General features: G+C 25.9%; 1 protein-coding gene across 1 annotated transcript in view; it reads left to right on the top strand.

Annotated features, from left to right (window-relative positions):
* Window positions 1-468: 468 nt before the first annotated feature.
* The window catches only part of LOC124420052 (ankyrin-3-like), a 29,067-nt gene continuing 15,549 nt past the window's right edge, over window positions 469-13,986 (top strand). Inside the window, exons 1-2 of the mRNA XM_046951673.1 lie at window positions 469-1,034; window positions 9,026-9,296. Of these exons, the coding sequence (XP_046807629.1) occupies window positions 9,117-9,296 (180 nt within the window). The 5' untranslated portion in view covers window positions 469-1,034; window positions 9,026-9,116. The remainder of the gene's footprint in view (window positions 1,035-9,025; window positions 9,297-13,986) is intronic.

The raw sequence follows: 13,986 nt of genomic DNA, 5'->3' as shown, positions 1-13,986 counted from the left end.
GATACCTTTAAGAAGGAAGCAAAATTAGCAAATGTTAAACTTTAACGACAAATTGTGCTTCGAGATTTAAAAACAACTACGGATAAACATAATTATTACGACAAACGTACATTATAACTAAATCTGTCCATGAACTAAAAATGTAAGCAATCAATCAGATTTGTAGATCCAAAAGCATAATATTTAAAGATTGAAAAATAAATAATTTTGTTTCAAATATAGATCCCCAATAATAATTATTTTAAATTTTACTTTTAAACTCTTCTTATAAATCAAATGTATTTTGGTACCTTTTGTGTCAAAAAAGTACTATTATGTTTAATCCGTTGTTCAATTTTACCATCCCTGGGTATACACTCACTTATCTATGCATACATGTGTGTATATATAAATGTATGTATCTATGAGTATATTAGATACATTTCAGTGACGGAAACGCCTGAGAAATAAAAAAATGCCAAGAGAAACTACACAGCAAAGCATGAGCAACAATAACACAGTAACATTTAGTTTGTGTTTCTACAACACGCGAATTGCAGCTCGAGAAACAAAAATACATAATAATAACAATAATAAATAAATAAATAACAAAAACATATATAGAAAAACGCCAAGTGTTTAAGGATTAAAAACAAACGCAGTACAAATTGATTGATTTATCTTAATGTCAGTTTAAGGCATATACACAAATTTTATATTACAAAATATGCTTCGGGAAGTGTTTAAAAAGAAATTAAAACAAAAGTGATAGAAAGAAAGGAAAAAGGAAGATTTATATAAATACAATTAATATTTGTATAGAAAGTTATTAAAATCCGTGTACAGAAGTAATACAGTCAGCAATTCATTTAATTAGAATTTAATTTAACAACTTCCGCTGACAATTTATATGTATCTTTAATTTTTTTGTTATTTTTCACAAATCCCAAAACAAGGCTGTAGTAGTACATACCTACCATTCGGAATTGCGAATGCAAACGCAAACAAAAATTAAATGAAAAACAAAACGTTACAGGTAACCCTCGATTAAAGAGGTATGAAAATACAAAGATAATATTGTCAAATTTGAATTTATATCTTCTAGTTCTAACTATTTATACAAAATTACATTAACCTATTTCAAAACAGCGGTTAAAGTTATATATAAACTAAAATGTAATATTAAATATTTAAAAAAAAAGAATATTTTCGAAATTTTTCATTAGATTCGTTTAAAATAAGTGTATTACTATATTCATACAACTATAAAGGTTGATGAAGTGAATCAAGCCTACCTGTTTAAAGATATTCTATATGTCTACTGTACACAAATATGCATGTATGTATATGTACATATATATGTAGTAAATGTATTTGTAACTACTTTTACTCAGGAGACGTTTGCAGTTACAGGAAAAACATAAATTTTTTCACAAAAAAGATGAGCAACTTTCAAATGTTTAAATTAATTAAAACTACTGGTATTATTTATTTCTTTTAAATTTCTCTTCTTCGAATAAGTATTTTTTTGACATTTTGTGTAATTTAATGTGTTTAATGAGGTCATATGCGTACAATAAAAAAAAAATAATGAGAAAGTTGAACATTATGACTTTATGTTTTGGTACACATAAATTGAATTATATATATATATATACGCCAATATTCATAAATGCTCAATAAAGGTGTTGATGGTTTAATGTATTTTGTATGGAAAATTTGCGCAATAAATCTTAAATAATATTAGGAAGATAGTTTTATAGTTGTAACCATATTTGTAAATTTAATTTAGATTTTTATAAATATTTCTATTTTGTTTAATAAATTCGTTTGTTTCATTTGTTTTTGAAAATAACTAAACTGAAATGATAAAATTCTTATTTGGTTTATAACATTTAATGTATTAAGGCAAAACTATAATGTGCATAATCTAGCTTAAGGAAATTCCAAATCCGAACGTAAAGTCTATAAAGTGTTTAAGAAAATTTGAAGAAACTGTTAGGCTGCTATAATATACTTAAGTGCATTTGAAACAATTTAGCCCAACTTGCATTTTTATGAACCACAAGTATAAAAAAAATACATATTTCATAATATTTTATCGAAATAAACTAATTTTATTTTTTCTTTGTGTATAATAAACAAGCAACTTATTCCGTTCGGAATGTGCGGCCAACGTCGTTCTTTGCTTAAGCAAATAAAATTTGACGAAACTCTTTTACTACATTAGTTTGTCTTATAAGTTTTATATCTATTCGCACAGTTGCTTAAGCTGACTTAAGCTGGTGTATGCATATTATAATTAGGCCTTAAGCATTTCGGTTTTAACAGTACAAAATAATAGTTTAAAAAAATGAGAAATCAAATTTGGGGTTTCTTACAAGAATTGTAAGTAAAAAAGTAAATTTCTTCATTTCAGTATTCAATTTTTTTGTAGATTTGGTAAACAAGTTTGTTGAATTATATATGAAAAATTCAGTAAATATATTACTACTTTCTATTAACATATTTGAATTTTGCTGATTTTAGCAAAAAATTTATTTGATAATTAATTTTAAACTTAACAAAATTCATGTTTGTTTTGGTAATTTTTTTCGAAACTTTTTAATTAATTCTGTGCGAATCTGTTTTTAAATATACAACTTTCGTGATACATCAGAAATTTTAAGCAATTTTACATTTGGTTTGGTGAATTCTTGTACTGAATCGTAAATTTATTTTTTCTGTATAATTTTAAGTCAGCCAATGCCGCATTATATAAAGAAATTGTTCGGGAATTAAAAACAGTAAATTATTAAACCTACAGGCAAACACATTTTATACATATTTAAAAAGTCTGTTATGTCAAATGGAAGTCTATCCTGTCGACTTTGAAATAAAACATACGCATTCAAAAACTGATTTTTTTACATCATTGCAGTTTATTTTACAACTTTATGTAGTGTTACAACTCAACACAATTTTCAATAGGTTTTTCATGTCTTTATTGAAATTAAATTCTTAATATGCATATTCATTGAGAATTTGTGTCATAAAAATGATTAATACAAAAAACTACCGAAATTATGATTCCTCTAACTCAAATATGTTTTAATAAACGCTACTGCCTCTATTATTTTTCCCACAGTCTATTTGTTTGGTTTCAACACAATGCACTGAGTGAATATTGGTCATATCAAACATAATTATCAGCTTAAAAGCCCTATTCGGTGGATCTAGGGGCTAGGTGAAATAATGCACCGATGTTAACCATTTTCTATAGGCTTCATTCATGGAAGATCATGTGCCAAATTTCATTAAATTATCTCCAAAATTGCGACCTGTAGTTTGATAGGCTTCATCCTTGGGACAATATAAGATCATGTACCAAATTACATTAAATTATCTTCAAAATTGCGATCTGTAGTTTGACTACAGACAGACGGACGGTCATAGAAAATGATTCTGAGCCGATTGGCATACTTTAAGGTGGGTATAGGACCAATATTATTGTGCGTTACAAACATCAGCACAAACTCAATATACCCTCCCCACTAAAGTGGTGTAGGGTATAATAAAAATAAATATTACAGAAACACATTAGCATATAATGCACGTTTCTGGGTTTAATAAAGAACGCAAGGATGTTGTTTATGAATTTTTCTGTAAAATGTTAATAAAATAATCATTATTTAGACTAAAGCAAAATTGTTTTTTAAGTTTTTCGGTTTATTCGACAAAATATTATTTAAGGTTTTACGTTAGTCGGTTAATAATCGGATATTTCAAAATTATTCGTTTAATCGAATAAAAGAAAAATCGATATTTTGTTACTTTTTTACAATAATTTCTTCTTATTATGAACAAAGTTTTAATTTTCTACTTCATTCAATTCTATTCATATATTAGAAATTATTTAATTTCATGTGAAATACTTTTCTATATAAAGAAATTAATAATTTTAAAATTCTTCAACGAGTTCCAGAATACATACGTTCCAATGAACTACACAGGAAAAAAATAAAATTTACGATTCAGTACAAAAAATTCACGAAACCAAATGTAATATTGCTTAAAACCGGATGTATCACGAAAATTTTATATGAGGCAAATAGAATCGCACATAATTAATTGAAAAAAATATTTTTTTTCCAGTTAAAATTAATTAACAAATTTATTGAAAATTCCCTACAATTTCTAACAAATTTTTTATTAAAACAAACAAACAAACGTAAAATGAAATTTAATGAAAGTAGTTTTTTTTAAAAAAGGAGATGAGTCAGTTATCAAAAATATCTTGTAGGATGATATGACATTAAATATTGAACATTACAATATTTTTGTTCTTTAAAAGTTTTATATTTTTTAAAAATTATTTCTTAGAGCTTATTTTCAAAAGTCTAAGAGATCTTTAAGCTCTTTTTTAAAGCATATTTTGGGTTTCCCTGCTTATTAAAATAACTTTATTTGCATTTTGTTCGATTGCCATAATTAATTAAACAGAAGAAGTTATGTACATAGTATATGTTTCTACGTATGTGTATAAGAACGTATGTAAACTTACCTTTTTTTGGTAGGGGGTGTTTTGTTGAAATTTCTCTTTTATTACGGTAATGTGAAGTGTAAATATTATTAATTTATTAGTATTTTATATCATTATAACTTTTTTATTTGCCGGAAACAACCATTTACAGTTATTGGCTGAAACGGCGAAATGACATGCAAACATACACACCTTTAGTGCTTTGAACATTTGAAAAATACCAAATGCGTGTAGTAGGTATAAATACACTTTCTTGATATAAACTGTAGATTGGGTATACAACTTTTGTCATTCAATATGTAACACCTTAAACCATTTCAATATTTATCATTATCTTGGTGCGACCCATTCAATGTTAGTTACACCCTAAATATTCTATTAGTTTATTTCAATTATTAAAATTGGTTTATAGAAAATTCTTCAAGGTCTTGAAATTTTATATTTTAAATTAAATTTACTATTTTCATTATTTAATTCCAAAACTTTGATATAGTAATAGTCATTACAATTTGGCATTTGCTACGAAATTTAGCACAGAAAATAGAGGGTTAACGAAAAATTAAATTCAAGAAATAAAAAAATAATCCATATAACAGGTATTGTGTGTATAAGCGTGTATATTTGTTTTTCCCTCTGTGTACGCATTTAAGTGTTTCCGAATATTTTCGCATATAAAAGTGACCTTACATGGGATCTACGACCAAATATGGACTCATTGTGAAAAAATCTAAAACATTTCTGTATACAAAAGTAATATGAGTGTCGAATGAATATGAGTTATATAAGTTTAAATGGTTATCTGAAGGGGACCTCGTATGGGAGCTTTTACCAATTATGGACCGACCCAAAAAATTTTTTCTCTGGATGAATTCTATCAACATTAATTTGTAAAATTTAATTATGATATCGAAATTCGAAATTTCCTATGAAAATTTTAAATAGGAATATATAGAAACAAATGTTTGGATTTATATTACATAGTTTTTTCAAAATTAAATTTAAATATGCAAAAAATATTAATTTCTTCGAATTTTTTTCTAATTTTGATTCATAACTTTTCTGAATATGAAAATAAGGTCCAAATATTTTTATATGTACTTTGTTAGGTCTCAGATGAATATTTTTGGGTGTTACACACGGAATGGCAAAGTTATACATACATACCCACCACTGATGGTGGTGAAGTTGATAAAAATTATTGAATATTTTTGTTACATTGAAATCATCAGTGATATCGATAGAACACTTGATTTTTGTTATTTGTTAGTTGTTAATGTTAAATGCTTATGTCTGTTGTACAACAAAGTTAACATTACAACAACAGGAAAATTTGCGAGTTGTGCCAGTATAACAACCTCCAAATCTCATATGTTTTGAGTAAAACATTTGTGCGACTTACACTTCAATCTTTTTAGAAACATTCAGTTTTTATGTTTTTAAGTATTAGTTTCGAGTTCAGAGGAATTTCATTTGATATTTGATCAACAAATTTTAAAAACACAATTAAATCTAATGATGACGTAATTTTTGTTTATCCACACATAAGAATGCATATATGTGTGCGTGTTCACCATCCTATATATACAATTTTGTTTGATATCTAGTTCATGTACGAATGTTTTTTCATTATATGACTTCAAAATGATCTCACTCATTTAACACGACGTAATCATGTATGAATAATGCTTTGACTGTATGTCGGTGTCTCTGTCCGTTTATATTTATGTACACATGTATGTATGTAGTATATGTAGTATGTTTGTCTGTCTGAACCACACATGGGCATGTTTATCTAAACTTTTGTTTTTTTTTTTCAATATTTTCTACATTTTTTTAGATTCTACTTTTCATGTAATTTTTAACATTAATTTAAATCTAGATTTTTTGGAATATTTGGCAGCAAATAATTTCACATCATTAAGATTATAATTAAATTAAATAATTTTTAATAATAAAACATTTGTTATTTGTCTGTGTATAGTGTTACTGACAAACATATGTATGTCATACAATGAATGTTTGTAATAGATATTATTAATATTACTAAATGGCTCTTTAAAGTAAAACAATACAACAAATGCTTTTTGAAATCAAGATAAAAATTATATCAAACTTCAAGAATCTGTTTTTTTAAACAGTCCACGGGGACAATTTAAACAATGACAATATTATATATTCATTATAGAACTTCATGTATTTTAATGTTTGCATGGAAGAAAAATAAGGTGTCAATGTGCGCAACTAAAATTAAAGTTTAATTGATTCTAAGATACCACGATCAAATAAACCATATGCAAATTTGGTGTCAAATGAAAGATCTTTGAGAGACAATTTCAATGGCATAACACCAGCAACTTAAAAATTTGAGGCCAACGAAATGTATGTACGTATGTATGTATGTATGTATGTATGTATGTATGTATGTATGTATGTATGTATGTATGTGTGTATTTATGTATGTATTTATGTATGTATGTGTGTATGTATGTATGTACGTGTGTATGTATATATATTTTAGAAATTTTATCAAAATTTTTACATATAAAATTACTATATTACTTCAAATTTCGGGAAAAATATGTTAAGTAAATTTTTACTTATAAATAATTTCTTAAAATATACGATTAACATTTAAATTATGTTAAAATCTGTTGCCAATCTATAGCTTAAAAAATTTTTAAAATTTTAATTAAAAATAACATAATTATTAATGTTTTAAAGATTTTTAATTTTTCCTTTTGATAAGATTCTTTTAATCGTATATATTAAAGATTCTTTTAATCGTATATTTTAAGGAATTATTTGTAAGTAAAAATTTTTCCGAAATTTGAAATAATATAGTAGAAAAAATTTTATATGTAAAAATTTTGATAAAATTTCTAAAATATACGATTAAAATCAAAAGTTGTAACATTTTTGGCGTAATTTTTATGCACTTTTAATGCTACACAAAAAAACATAAATTCAAAATCAAACTCAAACAAAATATTCATAAAGCAAAGTATTTTTTTTTACTAAAATGGGACCTATCACGGATTCAAAATCAAATTTCTTTATTGAAAAAAAAATCAGAATTTTTTTATTCAAATATTATACTATTTACGAAAAACAATAATAAATATTCGCAACATTCCTAAACAATTATTTTACATATTTGTATTTGTACTGAAATTCAAGTAAACATTTTATCTGAAACAGATAAATTATTTATTGTATTTTGGTAATAATACACAACATTACTTATTGAATCTATTTAAATATCTATTAAAATGGTAGGGGTATGGATTAGGTTCAATTGTGAACCGATCCTTAAAAACATTTTGGCATATTTAAAACTTATTTTTTGTAAAATTTTATCGCTGTACTCATATCTTTAAGTGGACCATAATATCGGGTAGGGTAGGTTACCTACCCATTCGCATTGAATTCGTTAGGAAGATTAAATTTCTATGCATTTTTTTTAATTTTCTCCGCATTACTCGTATTTTAAGTCCACTTATATGGGGGCTATGCGAAATTGTAGACCGATCTTGTTCATGTTGCAATTCCAAAGAAACCTTACCTATAAAGAATATTTTCAGAAAATTTTAACTCGCTAGATCTTTCCATTCGAACCCAATCGTGCTTTCAACAGAGATACGATTGGACGTGACTAGATCGCCTTTGAATTTAATAAAGACCCAGAAAATTTATACTTTTGTGGGCCTACGACCAATATTTCGACGTGCTACAAATGGAGTGACAAAAAGTGCTTATATACATTCTTAAAAAAATTTTATTTCACTATATTATTTTGTACTGTGAAAACTGAAACACTTATACATTAAATGTTATAAAAAAGTAAGAATTATATTAATTCATTTTAGTAAATTCCAAAATTTGTTTTATTGATGTATATGCTGGCATATAAATAAAACTCAAAAAAAAAAAAAAACATTTATTGAATTAATAAAATTATTTACTGAAAATAAAGTGTTTTTTAGAAAATATTTTCCTTCTGTGTGAAAAACAAACCCAAATAAAAATACATAGTTATAAAAATCGAAATTAAATTTTAGCAAACGGTTGTTAAGGAAATAATTTTGGTTGTTCTGAAACGCAGAGTCACAATTGGCCGTTTTAAAAAACAAAGCTGCTGGAGAATTGCTTCAAATCCGATTGGGACTCCATACCTACCCATGTTGGCAGCTCATGAGGAACAAATCTTTACATACGAAGAGCAAAAAGTTCCTAAAGTTTCGAACCTATATTAAAGAAGTTAATTCAGTTTTTATTTTTTGTTACACAGAGCGAAATAGAATTAAACATTTGTGTTTTTTTATAATAAAGAGACATAACATTATAGAAATCAAGTAGGTTATCTCAAATAAATCAATTAAAATAAAATAAATACAGGTCTTTGTATACGTTGTCAAAAAAGTTGTTTAGGTTTCAAACAATACGTTGCATATGTATATAATGATCATTTCCAACAAACAAATGTACAAACATGTGTTTATTTGTTTTACTTATTTCAACATTTAGGAAATTCTCTGAAAGAGTGAGTTGTATTATATATTAATATAAAAGAGCAAACAAATCATATAAAAATCAAGTGTTTTAATTGGAAAAAACAATGACATTAGATGAAATGCAAAATGGTAACGTTGTGAATTCATTGAAGACAAATTCTCAAAATCACAATCTACAAATGGATAAAATAAATCTGACAAACGAACGAAATTTCCATCAAAATAACAACAATATTAATAACAATGTAAATAATGCAAATTCACAACAACAACATTCAAAACAGGTAAGTTTTTTTTTTGTTTATAACCAGAAATATTTATACAACTAAGCATACATTATTATTTAAACTTAAAAACGAACATTATTCCCACCTATAAACCAACAAAAATATCTGTGAATTAAAATATTAGATGACGCCATTCTTATTGACATAATAATATGAATTGAAATGAAAAACAAAAAACTAGATTTAAAATATTAAAAAGACGAGCAGCAACTTTTAACCTGACCAGTCAGGTAAAACTCGTTTTTGCCATGAGTACAATTGCATCATCACGCTAATATTTAGAGCTCACCATTAAAATAAATTAGAGATAGTTCTATAACAATGAATTTAATTATGTTTTAGGTCAATGGTTTCTAAAAAGAAACTATATACTATATTTTTGATATTTTTTTTTGGAATTATCTGATGTTAATTTAAATACATTACTCAAAATTCCGTTTTTAGGACTGTGTATGCTCTACATTTGAATTTAGCCCCATACAAAGTCACTTTCAGATTTTCAAGATAATTTGGTGAAGTTCGCACGTACTCTTCTATTGACAGAAGAAAATTACTTGCAGATCAAAATTCACTCATTAATACTAATAAAACGATTAAATTGTACATAAATAACTTTGACGTAAATTTCTCTACCAAAATCTATAAGGATATTCCTATATTTACCCCTACCGCCATATGAACCCCCTTGTAGAAATCATCTTTTTTTGACCAAATTAAATAAATATATTGCGAAATTAATTAAAACCAAAATTAATCTTATACATTCATACATTCATATTTTTGTTTGTGGTGATAATAGGTAAGGTGTCTATCTTTAAATTTTACCCTACACCATTATTGGGAGGGTATTATACGTTTGGGCTAATGTTTGTAACGCACAAAAATACTGATCCTATACCCACCTTAAAGTATTCCTATTGACTCAGAATGACTTTCGGAGTCGGTTAAGACTGCAGGATGGCGCGAGATATTTTGATAAAAAATTAGCACAAATAAATCGTATATAAGTATTAATGATACTGCCGATTTTTGTAATGATCGGTCCTTATTTGACCTTGCCTCCATACAAATTAACTCGGTGGAAGTTTGCACACTAGACTTTGCTATGTCATGTTAGGCTATTTCTACCTTCTTAGCATTCACAAACGAAGCAAAACAAAAAGCAGCCCATAACAGCAAAAAAATAAGAAGAAGCTTGTTATTTAAAATCTTTAACATAACGTTCGTTTTTTAAAAATTGTAAACTCTTTATACACTTATATACATCTTTCAGATCACTTAAAGAAAGAAAATCATTTTTTTTTCATTTTTTTATGTATGTACTAGCTAATACCCGATGTGCTTCTAACCTCAATAGTTTAGAGATGTTGTATGAATTATCTAACAGATGAATATTGAAGTAATTTGTGCAGAATTTGATGAATTTAGTTCTATATATTCCAAGATAAACAATATGTTATATTAAATTTTTCAGATGAAAATTCAAGTTCTTCGTGCAAAATTTTAAGAATTTAGTTGTATTAGTTTCACAGATAAACGAATTTTTGTATTTAATTAATATGGGGGGTGCCGCTCCCCTCATGTATTATCCTCATGTATATTATTTAATACCCAAAATGTTTACATTGATGTTAAAATTATTTGTGCAGAATTTTATGATTCTAACTGTAATAGTTTCCAAGATAAACGAATTTTTGTATTTAATTTATATGGGAGGTGCCACGCCTCTAACGCTAGTCCGCCCACTTTTTCCTAAATAATCATATCGACACTAAAGTGCTCCCTACATAATTTGAGGACTCCATCTGTTATATTATCTAAAGAAAAACGAATTTTTGTATTTCATTAATATGGGAGGTGCCGTTCCCCTCATGGGTAGACCGTCAATTTATTACCCAAAATATTTAATTAATATGGGAGGTGCGGAATCCCTCATGGATTGTCGCCAATTTAATACCCAAAATGTTTACATGGATGTTGAAGTTATTCGTGCAAAAATTTAAGACTCTAACTGTAATACTTTCCAAGATAAACGAATTTATGTATTTAATTTATATGGGAGGTGCCACGCCCTTAACGCTAGTCCACCCACTTTTTAGAGGCTGCGACAAAATTTGAGGACTCTGTTTTATTACTTCAAGATAAACACATTTGTTTATTTCATTAATATATTATCTCAAATGTTCGGATTTTATATTTTCTTAATATGTATGCATGTATGTTTGTATGTATATATGTACGTATAATCGTTAGTATCAATGAAATTTTGCATAACTAACTATTATATAAAAATATAGTATTTTTCCTAATATAATAAGCCCTTAAATTAGTTTTTCATCAATAATTAACTTAAACACGTTCGAATACGTTAAAAATTCAACATAAAAGATTCTTTATGAAAAATAAATAAATTTATATATACTCATGGTGTAAGGTATCATATGGTCAGCCGTGCCCGACATAACTTTCCTATTTGTTTTTAGTTAAAACTATAAACTTCTATTGAATTTAGAATAATTTATTGGTTATCATTTGAAAGTGGTAAATACTAACATTCATCCACAGAAAGTGTTTTTAACATGACAAGATAAAAAATAACATAATTTTTTAATTATATGGTAGAGAAAATAACATTCCGTTAATTTCTTTTTTCCATATCAGTGCCAATTTGCACCTTTCATTAGATACATAACCACATTCTCAACTTATTAGTTACTTACACAAATAAGTTTTGCCAAAATAGGCAAAACTTATTTGTGTAAGTATAAATACTTTCACTTTTTAACACTAATAACACGATGGAGTTTTACATATATAATTAAAACAGATCTATAGAATTAGTATTTGTTTTACAAAATATTAATGTAATTCTTTGTTAAGTACTACAATAAAATATTCGTAAATATTAATATTAAAATATATATTATTGGAATTTATCCCATTTTTGCCAAAATCTGTATCTTTTAAACCATTAAACGTAGAAATAAAATTTAAATTATATTTTTTATCTTTTGAAAATTCGAACATTTAGAGCGGGTTGGCAATCAAATGCCAATTAATAATCTAATTAGTTAATTTTAAAATAAATTGATTCTGATTTCAATCCCCTTTGATTTTGTTGAATACAAGATTAGACTTCGCAGTGTTGCAATACAAAGCAACAGAAAACGTCACTGTTTGTTATCAAAACAATGCTTGTTTTATAAAAAAGAAGAAGACAATTGTAAATATAATAGGAAAATTAATGAAAACTTAAATTTAATGTTTATTTTAGAAAAAAATTTGTTATTTTTTTGAATAAGCTGTTTACACTTTTGCATTTCTTTCTCAAGTTTAAACCACCTTTCAAAAACAACTTTCGAGGATTAATTTTAATTTAATACCTTATCCTATACTTAAAGATTCCTTTTTAAAATAAATTTTTATTTGGATTATTTCGAGATATTTACGTATTTATTTATAAATCTATCAAATCTAATTTTTTTAAAACGACCATCACGATTAAATAATTTTTTTTTTGACATAAGTTTAATTACATTAAATGCAACTGATTTCTATAAAGTTATCACACAAGAATAAACATTATTCAAAATAAATATTATTCATAACAAAAACAATAAAGTGAACTCCAATGATTTATAGTTAATTTTTTAATGATAAAAATATAAATTAGTGTGTCTACAGTCAGTCCACTGAATGCAAATTCACATAAATCGTTTTAAATAAGAGGCTATTTTCTGCCCGTATTTCATGATCTTTATTTTTAATTTTTAACACAAATTGGATCCATTTGTGATATCTGTCTATAGAAGATAATCTACATATTTAAGATACTATTTAAATTTTAAAGTAATGTTTCTATTTGTTTCCATTATTAATGTAATCCATAGGACAATTTTTTTTATTTAATAAATAAATTTTTGTTTGTGGACATACCTATTAAATGAAAGAACATGTTATTTTGATAAATTTAGTTCTTATTAAAAATATCTACTCAATTTAAATTAAATTTTTAAATTTTGAGAGCATTACTATTCTAATAAAATTATCAAAATTTAATTAAAATAATTTTTTTCAAGATTGTGGTAAAAAATTGGTAAATTAATTTTTTAATTTCAATTAATAACTGGATTAACTTTAAAAACAAAAGAAACAAGTAAGAGTGCTATATTCGGCTGTGCCGAATCTTATATACCCTTCACCGTAGTGTATTTTAAACACATTAGTTTTATAAATTTTTTCCCGACTACATTAATATTACACCAAAAGCAAAACAAAATGAACAACAACGCTAAAAGAAATAAAAAAACAAAATTCAGAAGGCATCTAAACCAACAGACATCTAAACATACATAACGAAAAACACAGAAAAACAAAATAAACAACGCAATAAAACCAACCTACATCCAAATATACGAACAGAATTCACAAAAACAAAACACACAACTCAATGACGCCAACAGCATCCAAACATACAAAAAAAAAAAAAAAATACACAGCTAAATAAAACCAAATACATCTACACACGCACATGTACATCTTTATCCAATTCACAGTGTTGTTGTTGCTTTTTTACCAAAAAAATGAAAAAAATGTGGATTTTTTGATGGAATTTTCAGAGGTTGTCTCGGATTTTGCTGATTTTAAATAGCGATCTTCTCGAAAGCATGTCTAACTAAATTATTGA

This window comes from Lucilia cuprina, chromosome X (genome assembly GCF_022045245.1).
Source record: "Lucilia cuprina isolate Lc7/37 chromosome X, ASM2204524v1, whole genome shotgun sequence".
In the NCBI taxonomy this organism is placed as follows: Eukaryota; Metazoa; Arthropoda; class Insecta; order Diptera; family Calliphoridae; genus Lucilia; species Lucilia cuprina.
This window is presented reverse-complemented; position numbering and strand designations above follow the sequence as displayed.